Raw genomic sequence first — 16,262 nt, 5'->3', positions numbered from 1 at the left:
AATATCCCTCAATTCTAACTTGAAAGCAATTACGATCATTCACATTTGAAAAAGGAATAATGATAATTCATTAAGTTAAAAAACCAATTTGAATGTAATTATGTTGAAATCAATTGTTAAAGGTCCGATCCAAATTTTGATGTCACTTGTTAAAGGTCTGATCCAAATTTTGATGAACTAATGGATATTTGACTGAAACATTCTGACACGAAGACACGAGGAGTTGGATAGGACTTAAGACATGGGCATATGGATAAATGAAGTATATTAAGCTGATTTTGGCCACGCTGAGCTCGAAAATAACGTGCCACAACAATAACAAACATGTAATCAATTGTACACCGCAAGAACACAAATCGAAGAATGAGGATCAAGCAATCTAAAAAGTTACGGTAATTCAGTAAGGGCATTGCCTTCCTCGAGGACTGATTTGATTTAAAATCATATCCCCGTTGACATAATAACAACATGACTTGTGCTTAATTTACTTTACTTACAGATCTAAGCATTTTTATAATGGGAAATCAAAGGTTGAAACGTCGATCACTCGAGTCGTTTTGCAAGATGATTTATCAAACAACCCTCATTGCATTCATGGACCATGCATCCTATGGAAAACGTCCAGTATGAGTTCTCCATTCTACGGCTGTTCGTCTTATCGAAGTCGAAAAGAGTGTCCTTTCTTCGAAAAGTTTGCTCCAAATAAACAAATCCATCTTGTAGAGCATGAGACACATCCTCATCTTCCCTTCGTCCTAGAGAGACAAAGTCGTTTGAAGGCATTGGAGACACGTGGAGAGATTTCGTATTGTTCAACTTGCCATCTCTGTTGGCAAAACCAAGGGGAACTTAAAACCTCACATCAACACCATCATGTCCACAAAGGTTTGTCTTTGAGTCAGATGAAACATCCTTTGTCGATTTTAGAGCCTTTAAGTGCCAATAAGGGCGAAGCGCAATTCCATTTTACCAAGTTAACTATGAATGTGATCATGTCTTGGTTCAAGAAAAATAAGTGGAAAAATGTCCTTTGTCTTGGAGCTCCGAGTGTATTTGAAGCCCTAAAGCATGAAAATTTGGGAGCTCGGGCTCTTCTGCTGGACATAGACGACAGATTGGCCAGTTTTTATGATATGAATGAAGAATGGTTGTGGTTTAACATGTTCAATAATCATTTCTTCTTGGGAAACGAAAGTGAGCGGACCTTCCAAGAGTTTCTTCGATCGGCATCTTCCGATTTAGTGATTGTGACGGATCCTCCATTTGGCGGTAAATGCGAGCTCATTGCAAGAACATTAAATGCTATCACGCAGTACTGGCGTCTGTATCACGGGATCTTGAGAGTTCCGCAAATCTTTTGGATATTTCCATATTTCATGGAGCATCAAATCATTTCCTGCATGGACAACTTGTACATGGCGGACTTTCAAGTCGACTATACTAATCACAAAACCTTTCAAAATGGAACTGGAGGACGAAAATCCGGATCGCCTGTAAGAGTGTTCACCAATGTGGATGGCATATGTTTGCCCTTCCCAGAAAATCTCGGTTACCAATTTTGTGCGCCTTGCGAAAAGTGGGTGTCTCCAAATAATCGTCATTGTGATATTTGTGGATCTTGCACGGCCAAAAACGGCGAGACGTACAAGCATTGTCGTAAATGCAAACGATGTGTGAAAAAAAAGTTTTCCCATTGTAAATTATGTAATCGATGTGCTCTTCCAGATCATCCTTGTAACTTATTCCGCGATAAATCGATTGCTGATCCAAAGCGCCAATAAATGATGATGCAACGAGCCTCCCGTTGAAACTTGAGGTGTATTCGATTTTGCGCCCAATTACAACATACCTGCCTCTCGTCAGGGAATGCATTTATTCGCTTCAGAGCCTGACATATTTTTTTTGAAACTCGATCTCTTTTGGGCCTGTTTGCTTGTTTCCTCATTCCCAATCATTGTTTCGGGATGAAACAAATTGGGGCCAATTGAGAAAAGACATGGAGAGGAGGGGCAAGCAAATGCGGCCATAAATCCCGCGTAAATGAGTGCTCCTCTTCATCCAATTGTTACTCCGAAACGAGATGAGCAGCAATGATTTGTACCAATCTAGAGGTTAGTTTTTAGAGAACAGGCATGCTTTATTTTTTGCTTCTTATTAAAGCCTATGGCTCGAACGTGTTAATAGGAGCTCCATAGGTAAATCTATTAATGTGATGGACCGTGCGTGGACCAGAACAAAATGTACTTCTCTGGTCCAAGCCTCACAATTTTGGGCGCCATCGATAAGTTGTGATCTTGTAGTCCCAAGGGAAGTGCCGACTTGTCGATGCTTGATTGATATCAATCCCATTGTGAGGAAGACACACCTGAATGATTTTCATTGCTCCTCAATGACTTGGAACGCTTCAAATATCAACGTCTAGTAGGTTCTAACATACCCCACCGAGTAGGAAAACCTTGATCCAAAACACTCCACCGCGTCGGAAATGAAACTGCGATCCTTCGGGCCTGAATGCTATACTAAATCTACAAGTGGGTCAAGACTCAAGAACGGTACGAGATATTTATCCGCTCGAAGATATCACGCTCAACAACGAGCAAAACACCAACTCCTCGAGTCCTTTGACACTTACTCATCCCGGATGGAGCCCTTTGTGCCTACCCATTCAGTACAATATGACAAGAGCTTGAAAATGGACATGCAAGGAAGTCTGGGAGTGAACGTGAGCAAACAAGTATCCGCCCATGTTTGTGTGATAAAGCTGCTTTGGGATCGCTTGAGCGGCTTTGTTGAACATGTAAACGATCTCTGAGGTCATTCCCGAATCGAAAAGTCTTGAAACCAACTTCAGTTCAAGAATGCGGCTTCTCCTACCGTCAATTCAAAGGCACATTTTTGCATTTTTCCCACTTTTTGCGTCATTGTTCAAAATGCAAGTGCAGAGTGACGATAATTTCGTGTTCGATCCAGGTGTTTTGAAAAAGTGTTGTCCCCTCGGTCAATACCTAGATCCAGCTTTTCAATGTCAAGATGTCGAGAGCAGAAACTTGAACGTAACCCCCTCGTATTTGCCCGAGTTCGCGTTGAATTTAAGCCTTTCGTCTGAGTTATGGGAGAGCAAGTTCGGTCAGTCACCGAATCAATTTCAGCAACTCAATCTAAAACCCTGGGATGTGTCCCAGGGGACACCCAATTGTGGAGAAGATTCATTTCAGGTATTGAATCTCGACAACCCATATCTATATGTCATCACCTTCGATGGAAAACTCGTGAGTCTTGGAGGCAAATTTGAGCCCACGTTTGACCTTGGCGATTACTGCATAGACTTCGGTTACAACCCACGACTAGACGAAAGCCATCACCTCTTAAATGAGGAGGAAAGTTTTCCTCTTCACCCGATTGCATTGATCTGCAATCATTGTCATTCTTACGTTTGCTTGCAAAGATGTTGCCATCACCTTCAGAAAGGTGACTATGATGAGGATGGACATTTCTATTGCCAGAATTCGTTACATCCATCTCCACCTCGTCCTCGGCATTGGAACAAATCCTCACGTTTTGTCCTCGTGTATCAAAACATAGATCAGTGTGAAATCAATCGTCAAAACAAGGATGGCCACGTACTTGACCTTCGAGACCACGATTTCATTTTACATAAAAATGGGAGCATCATCATTGACAACGATCCATCTCATTTGCATGTGCCTGAAGAGTATTGTTTAGTATTGCAAAGTGCTCAAGATGACAATGGAGCAACCATCTCCAATGAATATGTCCGTCTATGTCCCAAGGAAGATGATTATGGGCATCTATTTGTGGTAACGAAGGCCTATCCAATTTGTTGCAGTGTTTCAAATCTATTTCTACTTCTTACGTTCATCATCTATTGCATTCTACCGGACTTGAGGAAGCCTCTTTTCGGGAAGATCATAATGGCCTTTATCTTGAGCCTTTTCTTCGCTTATTTGTGTATAAGTGCTATTGCATTTGGACACCTGCAGTTCGTGATTAACCCAGATTACAACAAAGACTATAATTTAGCCTGCAAAGTCATGGGATTTCTTGTGTTGTTCTTCTTTTTGCACACCTTTGCGTGGATGAATGTTTTGTCCTACGACATCTTTCAGAAGTTTTCCACTCTACCCCGATCTTCAATCGCGAAACGAGCCCATGAAAGAGCGATCTTATACAAATATACTTGTTACGCAACGGGAGTGCCTGCTTTTGTGACCTCAATCACGGCCATCGTGGAGTTTTTCCCCCAATCCTATCACGGCCTCCGACCTGGTTTTGGCCTTCGAAATTGCTTCTTCGAAAAGCCTTTGGCCAGTTTCGTATTTTTTCACTTACATTTAGTAATTATGCAAAGTACAAACATAATATTTTTCGTTCTCACCATTCGCAATCTATATCAAACATGGAAAAGCAGCCGGAGGCTGGATGAGCAGCATTGGAAAAGCTGGGATCAAATCCGCATTATCATCAAACTATTTGTTATTATGGGAGGCACTTGGTTATCAGAATTCCTGTGCTTTCTCTTCAGTTGGATCTTCGGAATGGACATTGTGTGGAAGTACTTTCTATTCAACGACCTGATCAACTTGTCCCAAGGCATCCTCATATTTCTAGCTCTCATATGTAACCGCTCAGTAATTGGCAAACTCAAAGCTCGTTTTTCTTGTTCTAAAAGAGGAACAACAACGAACCAAGGTGGCTTCCCATTGCAAAACAGACCTTTGTCAAATTCTGGGATGGCACACGACAATAAAACTAGCGACAGATATCGTTCCACAGGCTCTCAAAAAAACATCTGTCAAGGCGGAAATGACTGAGCTCCAATTCGACGAAGATGGCACACCTAAAAAATCAGAACAAGATTTGAAGACACAAGAAAGCCGTACAAAAAACGACTCGACGAGCTTTGTCCCTCGACTCGTAACAATCCCAAACAACAGGACTTGAGGAAGAGACACAAAAAGGGCAATCATTCTGCGTGCCTGTTCATTCATTGTGAGGTAGTCAATCAAATACCCTTAAGGTCATGAACGGATCAATACATGTCTTGAGAACAACAAAAATCGTACTTATCTCATAAAAGGAGACTGAAACCCTATTTGTCCCACTATGATTGCTCGCCCAGAGATCCCGGAACCCTCGTAGAAACATGACTGACCTTGTCTCAACATACTCACGCTTTGGATGAGACATGAAACAGGGCTCTCCTTAGCCTAGCGAGTCATTTTGTCTTTTTCGGTCGTGAACTCCGAACTCTATCTGTTCTCGCTCTTAATAAGTCAAGTAACATGAGAATACTAAAGCACCATTTGAGGTAGAAAATTTGTGAGCGATGGCTCCCCAAAGCAATTTATATTTCACTCTTTTTGAGCCGTCCCAGAAATGATATGAGCGAAGCAAAACTAGTTTTGACAGGAAAAGGACTAGGATAATTGATACCAATTATGATAAAATTGGAAGCTTTTATGATAGTTTAATAAAAGGTTTTTGGGATTCATGGTCAAGTCAATAAGTATAAAATGATTTTTGAAACATAGACATTTTATGAAGTAATAAAAAACATCATTTGATGTTTGCAAACCAAATGCCGGTCAAGCGAACCTGAAATATCTCATTAAATGAGTCCAATAATGCTGCAAATAATGGTTATTGGTTGCAAGATATTACCTTGCTTTGAGAGGAAACCTTATCATTACTCTCTTGTTATCAACAACCTTGATATTTGGTTTTAAATGAATGTAGTGATGGTTAAGAATTCTCAAGTCAGAACTTAAGTGGTACGGTGGTAAATCCTCCCATTCTTTGAGTTCAAACACTTCCTTTTTTACCTCTCGAAGGCCAACTCAACTAACCTCAAAGAGCTGTCCTAATTCCATGATTTAAGTTGTCCCGACCTTCACGCAAAAAAAAGTTAAAACTGAGAAAGGGAGAAGGGAAGATTATGACGTCAATCCCGTTAAGCGTTACGGTAAACGTTAAGAGGCTTGAAATAATAGCAGTTAAACTACTAATTTGGTAAAAACACTCAAAGAGCAATGTTTCTCAAAGAAAAGAAACGAAGTTCCTCTTTAAATTTGAGAGCACACTTGAAGTTAACAGATTTGTTAGCTTTGACTTTTTGTGGACTTCCATTGTGATCCCTCACTGATACAATCTGATCATGTCACAAAGACAAAACTGTCTGTTCAAAGGAGAAGTCGTAAGCAAATTAGTAGGAACCGGATGAAAAGTGGACCTTGAAACTGCCCTCTGACGTTTCTTAGACTAGAGCATCGAAAACAGCGCCTTCGTCAGCCAGCTTGAGAAAATGAATAATGAACAATTGACTGTCAATCAAGGTAAACTGAAGTGCGTACTTCCGGGGGAAATCCCTAGCTGAGATCTGAATTGTATCAAGCTCTAGAGCGGGATCACAAAGTTGTCCAATTAGCATCCTTGGACAATCCCGGTTAACAAAAGTGAACTTGAGTGACGGTTGAAGAAAAAACATTGAAGGGACAAGTCTGCTCTCTCTCTCTCTCTCATGGATTGAAAAAAACTAATCTGAACGGTCTGACTAGAGATGACTGATTTGTGGTTTAAAGTGTACCTTGAACTTCAACGAGCAAGCATCAAAATGAATTGAAGGACAGTTCCATTTTCCGACTAAATGGCCTTGATCATGTTTTGTTGACTCTAAAAGTACGCACAAGACAAATTGACTTTGCTCGACCTACGAATCTTATCCAAATGGGATCATCTTTTATTGCAATGACCTGCATCAGACCCAAAACTTGACAGTACAAAGAAAGGCCGACCACTCATTCATTGTTACTCTTAATTTGAAATGTTGGGTTTGAATCAAATTACAAGTTTTATTTCGGAGACTTTAACTGGAGTACTCTTGAATATTTCAGCCTTATGTGGAAATATCTCCGATGATCCTAGGACTTTGTGTTAGTGTCCCAAGTTGTTTATATAAGCCCCAAAAGTGTGAAAGATGTTAGTTCAGTGAGCTGTTCCAGAGACTCCAAATATGGGACCACAAAGCTAGATATAATTGGAGCGTTTCGTTCCCCATAGGAACAAGTTTAAAACTAGGGCTTCAAGTTGAATGAACGGGAAGTCTGCATTTTTCGATGACAAGACAAGAAACTTCCTATGTGTCCATTGCATTTCATGCTTAATGCTTGAAATAATAAACGTCACCCACAGAGAGTTTTCTACATTCTGTGAAAATTGTGATCAAGCCCCCTTGGGTTAATTTTCCCCGAACCGTTCCCGTTGACGAACATGATGTTGAGGATAGCGAGATACGAGTGTTCAAAAAATCTCAGCGTTCTCGTTTTGTCTGTTGATACGTGCTTTGAACAGAGAACCGAAATAGGAAGATAGAAAGAACCCTCACCTAAATAAGCTCTCACGTATTGTTTACCTTAAAAGTAGCACTTGCACCACAAGTTGACTGTTTGCGTCCTTTTTCACATTTCTGTCCAAAACATCTTTAAGTCTCTCTATGAATCGAATAAACCAGTTTTTACTGCATTTACTGAAGAGTTCTACCATGTAATTTCAAGGTGCTCTTTGAGAGATTCGAAATTTGGAGCCATGGGCAACTTTTGGACCTTTTCATTTATGAATGGCGAATGAATTTCAAGTAGAAAAAAGTTTTGGCTCCATACTAATGTTCCAGAAGCTAGTTCGAGATTATGGAGCCTCCAGAGAGTGATGCGCACGAGCTCTATTCCACTGAATTCCCTGCAACATGGTTTTTGACCAATCTTTTTTGATGAGAGCTGGTTCAAAAAATATTAGTTTCAAGGCAATTTATGCTAGTAAGTATTCAGTAATGGCACCATTAGCTTGTGCGCCAATAATAATTCCTTTTTCATTTGTCACATCAATGCACATCTTATCAAGTTAGAACATCTGAAAACTGGAAGCTGTCCATTACTTTCGTAGCACCCTCTACTTAAGAATCCAATGGTAACCCGTGTTAATGCAAAACAATTAGAAAGAATATTTCGATATGTTGGCGAAGGTTAGGGAGAGTTATTGATGACGTTGATAAATAATGAAGCCAGGCTTCCAAGATATTAATTGGCTTATTTCTTGACCTTTTTGTGGGCCGTGTTCATAGTATCTTCACTCGGGACAGTTTTGGGTCAATTGAAGGCCAACATTAACGCTCAAGTATGATTGAAGCTGGCCTTACAAGGCCAGCCACTGACTTCGCTGCCACAGTCTGGCCTTAGGCCTCCGATTGCCTTGTGTCATTGCGGAACTAAACTGTCGTCGAACTGAACTAGAGCAGCCCGCAAGTTTGAAAGCTGTGGCGAATGAAAAGAGCAAGCACGAGAGGGAAAGACAGCGAGAGAGAAACGAGAGAGCTAATGGAATAAGCCAACCTAACAGTAACGAGTAGAATTCAGGCAAGTTCGGATTCAGAACGATTCACTCGTCGTCTTAAAAAGGGGCAATCCCCGTGGAATTACCCACTTCTCAAGAACTGGTCCAGACGTCAAGGCATTTTAAAAACATTTCAAATTGTCGTGAACTGACCCTTGGTAAGAAGAACTATACCTCGAAGAGTCATACGAAAGTTCCATCGAAAATGCCAGTTCAGCATAGTGATTTGAGACACACACTTCGGTCTCAAATTCGGAATCTCTCAATTCCACCTGGTTCATCGCCTTCCGAACAACTCGCCGTCACTAAACGAATACGACCAGACACATTAAACTTGAACGGTCTGACGGAAGGTATGCCTCCGAACACAATCGTTGTGGCTGATATTGACGAGAACCAGAATAAGATCGTACCCGTGGCTCGCACTATTAGTCCTAAACGTGATAGTCCCATGACTTTAGCTCAGCTCAATAACAAGAAGAGCCTAGCACTACCAAAGAAGAACATGAATCTAACACAGTCAGAGTCGGTTCCTAATCTCAACACCAAATCCCCAACGACACCAGAATCTCCCATGCGGAAAACGCCCATTCCAGCCAACTCTCCATTACTGACTCCTCACAAGCCAGCCACCAATTCAAATTTGGAACGAGTGAAGACTTACAACCGAAATCTGAGGCGAGCTAGAAGTTTTCGGGCCCAACGAGAACGCTCCTACGACAATACCGGCTTACGAGAGGGCCGTTGTAACTCCACATCCACCGGAACCGCTCCACCAATGCCGATGCCCAAGGAAGTCTCGTTTACCATTCGGAAGAGCCAGTTTGGACGTCGTGGTTGGAAGGTGATGCCTGAAGATAACTTGAATTTGAGACATGTGAACGGGGATATTATTGAGAAAGTGATGTGTACCATCCGAGATTTTGAGTTGTCGGGTCGTGTGGTTCCAGAGAGGATGACGCTAAGATTGATGCAAGGATGAGAATAGTATCATGAATCTTGACTTAAAAAGATTGAAGGCAAAACCAAACGAAAAAGCCTCCCTGAACTTCCTAAGCTCATAAGTGACTGTAACACGGGTTGAGGGATATGTTTTCTTGGCCATCAATTAACAGTATGTGTCAGAATGTGAATAAAGAAATTTATTTAATCACAATGATTGTTCTGCCTGACAAGCAACAATCTTCGTCGGTCTCTTTTGAAGTGGTCGGATATCTATTAAATCTTATTTTTTTCTTCGAGAACGAATTTCCATTTTTTTCCCATCAAGTCACTTGTGAAGCGGACATGTCATCCCTTGGGATCAACAAAATAGACAAATATTGCCCTTTAGGCTTAGACATCACTACAATGTACGCGGAAAGATCAGACTGGCTTTAGTTAGCTCACTACCTATAGTAGGTGGCGACGATTTCGACGGAGAAAAAGCCAACGGTCAACGCTCACAATTCTCGTCAGGAAATAAAAATGAGTCTTAACGACTACTTAAAAGCCCTCTAATCGTTTCGACTCGGAAGTAGGTCTTGAAGCATCATCTAGAGTTAATTCATTAAAAGCCAAGAAACAGACCACACTGTGACACATTCCAAACGGCTTGTCCGGGAGGGGCAATCAATAGACAATGAATGGGAAAGAACGGAAGCAAGCAAGGAAGCAAGGAAACACAGGTGGGATTGAAGAGCCAATCTTTTAAATTCCCGAGTCGATTTGCTATTCTTAACCAAAGAACTTGATCAAGCTATCAACTTCGAAGATGAAGGAGCAAGAATAAATTCCAGAGCAAAAGATGCTTTAGCCCATTCACCTTCTCACTGGATGCGTTAGTGTAAATTTCTTTGATGCCCCCCCCTCCCCCTTCTGCCTCGATCAAAAAACTGCCAAACAAGTAATATCAAATAACGCTTGTGATTGACGCCTTCAAATCACGAGCCCATGAACTAAGTTCAAGAATGGGTCAGTCAGGTTTGAAGATGGATCGGTTGCACAAGATTCTAATTGGGGCTTGTGCCCTAACAACAGTTTGCAGCTTCATCCTAGGCATTGGTGTATTTACGCTTTTGAACCAGAATACGCTGAGCATTTTTAAGGCATTAACTTGGAATTCTCTTCAAGAGGAGACAGACATCACACTCTCAATATTGAATGAAATTGACCCCAAAACTCTCGAGGAGAACCTTCAATGGATCAGTCAATCTCCGCATGAAGCGGGATCGAATCGAGATGAGAACATTGCCATGTGGATTCGGCAACTCTTCCGAAAATACCAATTCGACGATGTGCAAGTGTCAACTTATAAAGCTTTGCTGTCTTACCCGAGTGCAGTTGAGCAAAGTCGCGTGGAATTATTGGATGGATCAGGGGAAATTCAGTTTTCAACTAACCCTGGGGGAGGTTTTGAATCAGGTAGAGCCATGTCTAACATGGGCGGTCCTTCCGCCCACTTTCATGCTTACTCACCTTCAGGTGCCATTGAGAGCACGTTGATCTATGCCAATTATGGAAGGGATGTGGACTTTCTAAAATTACAAGAGCTCAGTATTCCCATCGTTGACCGTCTGGTCATTGTTCGTGAAGGTCAGATAAGTTCAGCAGAAAAGGCTTTCAATGCGGAAGCGTACGGAGCAGTGGGATTGATCGTGTATCCCGATCCTGAAACCGCTGCCAAGGATGGAGAAAGCCCTTTGATGGTCTATCCAAACAATTGGTGGCTACCATCGGATGCGAGACGATCTGATAGCGTTTTGACCAACCCTGGAGATCCTCTAACTCCGGGATGGCCGGCAAAGCCCAATGTGCATAGACTAAAACAAGAATTAGTAGAATCATGGCCCAATATTCCCTCTCTACCCATAAGCTATAATGCCGCTCGTGAAATATTGTCTGTTCTTGGTGGCCGAGATGTTCCATACGGTTGGCATGGCCGGCTTCAAGGCGTTCAATACAAATTAGGAGGAGAATTCAAACTCAGTAGCAATGTGAAACGTGTTCTTTTAACTGTCAAAAACCAACTTACGCCAATAGACGTCTCCAATGTGATAGGAATCATCCAAGGGTCTGTGGAACCCGATCGGTACGTAATATTAGGGGGTCGACGAGATTCCTGGGGCAACGGTGCAGTCAACCCTTCAACAGGAACTGCAGCCATGATGGCATTAGCACAATCGATCACCAAAGTTATGAAAGACGAAGGCTGGAGACCACGGCGTTCTTTGGTGTTTGCTTCCTGGGGAGGAGGTCAGCACGGGGAAATTGGATCAACGGAATGGGTTGAAGAGCACTTCCCCAAATTGAAAGATCGAACTGTGGCCTATATCAACGCTGAAGGTTGCTCTTTCGGACCAAGTTTGGACACGACAGCAACCAAAGATTTGGAGGAGGTCATTCTAGAGGCCCTTAAACTGATACCCAATCCACAAGTTGAACAGAACTACATGGGTGATGAAGTCAATTCCAATACTAAGGGAGAAGGATCTTATTACGACTATTGGATGAATTCCCCCGGAGACGGGTTCCCGACCAATAACTTGGTAAAGCTTATTTTTGCCGATTGATGTTAAGGAGAAAAATCGTTATACCTAATCTTATTTTTCCAGGGCTTTAGCGGACCAAGAGCGATTCAACGAACGATGGGAAGGGGAGATTTCACAAGCTTTCAATCTCTTATGGGTTCCCCTGTTATGGATATTCAATTGGTGCCTGAAAAACATAATCTTAGCAGTTTTCCCCTGGCTTCTACGGAGTACGATACGTTTGCAATCTACAAATCTGCTGTCGACCCAAAACTTCAAAACATTCAAACTTGCGCCAAGATCATGGGTTATAGTGTGAGAGCACTTTCAGACAGGCCAATTTTACCCAATGATGCCACTTCTTACTTCGACATCATGAAAGAAGGACTGTTAGAGCTTCAGACACTCGGGATGTTTGATAATTCTTTGGAGCAATTGCAGAATATCAGTTTAGGTCCATTAGAAACAGCCATCACTAATTTTGGACCTCAGGCCCAGAACTTCAGTGAAAGGGTGAAGGAGGTAGACGAAAACAATCCCTTGGCCGTCCGAATGATCAATGACCAAATCATGGGTTTGGCGAGAATATTTGTCTTGAAAAGCGATTTCCCCGGCATTACTGGCTACAACGCTTTGGTGGGATCTGTAAAGGATCAACCGAGAAGTGTCATTTTTCCAAAACTCCGGTTCTTGGTCTCCAAGTTGGCAGAGCAAAATTTGGAAGAAAAAAATAGAAGACATGAGAAACTCCGACTTCATGTGACTGAACTTTTCATAATGATTGAACAAGCCACCTCATACCTAAAAGCTTATCATATCATCTGAGCAAAGCTTGATATCAATTAGAAATAGGAATAAAGATAACAAACACGTTTTGTACATTGCAAGATGCAAGAATTGAATAAAATGGATTTGGTATGAGGATGCACCATTTATTGTCGACACGTTTACACTTAAATGCATAAAGTATGTATTGTGCTTGAAGGTAAAGGCAAATACAGTATACCGGCTTCAAACATCAGTCTCTTAGACTAGTAATCATCACAGAGTTGTTTTCAAGGACCATTAAAGATGCAATGAATCCTTAATAAACTCGCTGGAAAGTAAAATAACGTATAGCTGCCAGGCATAGGACAGGAAAAAGAAGTCTCTTGAGGATCAGATTTCATTACCTTACAAGTTTCGGAACTTCCGGAGAAGTATGAATAAAGATGTGAGCAAATCCATCGCTCTCTTCGAATGAGATCATCTTTACCGGTTTACTGTGACTCAATCGCGTTTCCTGAGCTCTTTGATACAGCTTTTTGCCCAGGTGGAACGGTATTACAAGATCGTCCTACGTCAAACATTAAAACCGTCAGCTTGCACGACTCAAGCTAAACCAAAGCTAAAATAAGTAATTACGTTTTCTTACCTTAGCATGCAGGATTAATAGAGGAACATGAATGTGCTGAATGCATTGATCTGACTGGAAGCCAACGTCACTATGGTCCAATGTTCCGGTGAAGAACCAGTCAAACATGGGCATCTTTCGCCAAATCCAAGTCATCGGATGGGCGCGGATCTACAAGAAGTTCATTCATGTAACAAACAATATGACGGCTACCGATTAGGTGAGCTATACCTCGTCTTTAATATTGTTGAAAGGTGACTCCAAGATCAGAGCTTGAGGCGGGTTGCCCTCCACGGACAAATCAGACACTATGTGTGTGGAAACAGAAGATCCCAAGGAATGACCCCAAATAATGATGGGTACGGAGCCGCAATGATTTCGGACATAACGGATGACGGTTTTGCCGTCTTGGATCACTCCCCGTTTGGTAGGCATGACCGGACTTGAATCCGCATATCCTACAATTTGATTTCATTCTAGGGAGCGATTCGGGAATGCTCGTCATTGCCCTTACCTCGATAATCAAAACAAATGATGTGGTATCCCAACTTTCGAAGGACTTGATACATAGATATCCGATGATCCCGAGCCCTGGAACCTGTGTTTCCATGCATGTAGATCACCACTGGCTGACCTTGACCCAATGACTTTTGGTACCACTCTCTGCCAAATCAGAGAATGTTAATGTTAGATCCAACATTATTGTCCCAGAGAGTTGGATAAAAAGACCACCGTACAAATTCTGATTTGCTGATTGATGCAACATCGACATGGGTAATACATGCCACACTCCAACTTTGATCCCCTCTTCACTTTCCAGATAAAAATTGATGGTCCCTTCCAAACCTTGCTCCTCCGGATGATCGAAATCGACTAATTTGGGCCACTTCACCCAAGGTAAAAAGATCATATGACGTTGAACAGTGAAGCTCCAATGAAATATGGACGGAATCACCAAGAACACAACGATCAGTATCAATACTGCGAGTGTGATGAGAGCCCACAATGGTCTGAGAAATAAGGTTAAACAAAATAAGACATTGTTTTGGGTCTCAATTTATGAATGTACTTGTAACTTACAATCCGAAATAAGAGGCGATCACTAAGAGGATCAGGCCCAAAAGACGTCTTTTCCCCGACATTCTTTAACACAGTTGAGGGCGTTTAAGCCATGGGTATATGAGCACATACAATGTATGCGATGAGTTCTTTGCAACACGGGTATGAATTTGAACTGAGCTGAGATTAGCTGTTCAAGTTCGCTGAAACATACAAAGAGAACTCCTCAAACATAAATAACCAGAGAAACACAAACAACAATAGCTTCAATTAAGGCAAACGTAAGCTGAACACATTCGAGATACATTTTCGGCATTGAGGTGATCGGAAAACAGTCTTTATTCAGTCTTGAATTGCATTTACTTCAGTAATTTACCATTTGGTCCTGAAATTGGTGTGTGTCCGATAAAGCTTGTGTATTGTGGAACAATGACTCTTCCAGATGCAGGGTGACTTTTCTTGGTAAAACATTAGTAGCCCATCAAACTAGCTCTCACTCTTAGGGAAATAGAGTGAAATAATGCTAACTATTATTGGTGGGGCGAATTTGAAAAAAGTTGGATCTTTGTTTTCTAACTTTTTGTCTGGACTAATCCAATCTCGACTGGAGCCTGGGAAGTGATTAGAGTCCAGCAGACGACGACACGAGTCCTTTGTGGGCTAAAACTCAGCAAAAATCCTATACTGTTTTTATTAATCTCAACAAAGTTAATGTAATCAACAAAAAGACGGGTTTCTTTCATAGTCATTTCATAATGGTGTTAAAACGTATTCATTGAAAATTAAGTATGCCGAGTCAAGGACACAAAAGCAAGGAAACGCCACTCTCTTGTAATCACTAAACCTTTACCCCCCAAGTAAGGCCTAAACTGTGGGTGTTGATATTTTTGAATGTCGATTATTGGCCTATTTAGAGATCACTTGTTTATTTTTCTCCTGCTCCGGCAGAGTTGCTACACCTACCCCCTGGTCCAAAGGACTTACAACATAATGAAACAATATTATGAGAGACAAATTTTGTCGTTCTTCTTTTTTCCTTAACAATTCCCAAAAGTTGCACATTTTCATTCATAACAGCTCACTTAATCTCTCTTTTTGGGGGACGTCCTTATTTGTAGAGGTGCCAACTGGGCATCAGTAGGCATGTTAGCTTCCTTCAGTAGCTTGACATGAACCAATTTTTTTTGAAGTTTCTGATCCATGAAGTAAATGGTTCACGTCAATTTTTGGGTGCACACCTTGAAGGGACCATCCCATAGATTTTCCAGTAAGAAGTCTTTGGCAATGATACACTGCTGCAGACAATTTTGAGCCAAGCCCTCAACATTTTGCACATCCTAGGCCAATAAAAGCAACAGTGGAGGGAATCCATGACTTTTATTGGTCCCGCATGACCCAATTTACCAGGGAACTCCTCCACAACCACTTTCTGTAAAGCCTTTGGAACCACAACTCGCAGTTGGTCTTTGTCAATCATCACAAGAGATCCATTCTTCTGCTTGAACTTGTTTGGTTCTGATGTAGCCAACACAGTTAACTTCTTGGCTTTTTCTGTCTCTTTTATTAAAGAGCTCCACCAAAGAATATGTGACTATCCTGGGGCACTTTGACCTTGAACGGATCTCTTGCTTGGACAGGAAGGATTTCATTGACTTTGGGGGAATGGATTCCAAAAAATATGGGGACAAATTCCTCCAGATCCTGGAGCCAGCAGCCTCATTGCAATTGAGAGGACCATGGTGATCATCCTGGTGACTGCGGTCAAAAACAAGAAGAGGAGCATCAACTTGGAGAATTTCCAGCGAAAGGAGTGGTACAGGCCCATTCTGGACTTCTTTTGCAACCCCTGTGTCCAGTACAAGTACAAGAGAGAGGACCATACCTTCAGCATGGTGCAT

The 16,262-nt window shown here is 41.7% G+C and overlaps 4 protein-coding genes across 5 annotated transcripts; 3 read left to right on the top strand and 1 right to left on the bottom strand.

The window, feature by feature from the left end:
• Positions 1-266: 266 nt before the first annotated feature.
• LOC131890517 (rRNA N6-adenosine-methyltransferase ZCCHC4-like) lies at positions 267-1,797 on the top strand. 2 transcript variants are annotated; one of them, XM_059239872.1, is made up of 2 exons: positions 267-392; positions 500-1,797. In XM_059239872.1, exons 1-2 carry the CDS (start codon positions 364-366, stop codon positions 1,779-1,781), a joined length of 1,311 nt encoding a protein of 436 aa, XP_059095855.1. In that variant the 5' UTR covers positions 267-363; the 3' UTR covers positions 1,782-1,797. The 2 variants fall into 2 exon arrangements, with proteins under 2 accessions (XP_059095855.1, XP_059095856.1); XM_059239873.1 differs by having other exon boundaries at positions 318-386.
• Positions 1,798-2,288: 491 nt separating this feature from the next.
• Positions 2,289-5,062, top strand: LOC131890510 (G-protein coupled receptor Mth2-like). Its single transcript, XM_059239865.1, has one exon. The coding sequence runs from the start codon at positions 2,859-2,861 to the stop codon at positions 4,830-4,832; it is 1,974 nt and encodes a 657-aa protein (XP_059095848.1). The 5' UTR covers positions 2,289-2,858; the 3' UTR covers positions 4,833-5,062.
• Positions 5,063-9,673: 4,611 nt separating this feature from the next.
• LOC131890509 (aminopeptidase NAALADL1-like) lies at positions 9,674-12,834 on the top strand. The gene is made up of 2 exons (XM_059239864.1): positions 9,674-11,930; positions 11,997-12,834. Exons 1-2 carry the CDS (start codon positions 10,353-10,355, stop codon positions 12,735-12,737), a joined length of 2,319 nt encoding a protein of 772 aa, XP_059095847.1. The 5' UTR covers positions 9,674-10,352; the 3' UTR covers positions 12,738-12,834.
• LOC131890518 (lysophosphatidylserine lipase ABHD12-like) lies at positions 12,824-14,877 on the bottom strand. Its single transcript, XM_059239874.1, has 8 exons — positions 14,741-14,877; positions 14,386-14,567; positions 14,043-14,315; positions 13,820-13,968; positions 13,537-13,763; positions 13,327-13,476; positions 13,085-13,248; positions 12,824-13,008 (listed from the first exon to the last, which is right to left on the bottom strand). Exons 2-8 carry the CDS (start codon positions 14,445-14,447, stop codon positions 12,978-12,980), a joined length of 1,056 nt encoding a protein of 351 aa, XP_059095857.1. The 5' UTR covers positions 14,448-14,567; positions 14,741-14,877; the 3' UTR covers positions 12,824-12,977.
• Between the last annotated feature and the right edge of the window lie 1,385 nt (positions 14,878-16,262).

Source organism: Tigriopus californicus, chromosome 11 (genome assembly GCF_007210705.1).
Source record: "Tigriopus californicus strain San Diego chromosome 11, Tcal_SD_v2.1, whole genome shotgun sequence".
NCBI classification, from domain to species: Eukaryota; Metazoa; Arthropoda; class Copepoda; order Harpacticoida; family Harpacticidae; genus Tigriopus; species Tigriopus californicus.
Note: the sequence above shows the minus strand (reverse complement) of the source record. Positions and strands in the feature narration are given on the sequence as shown.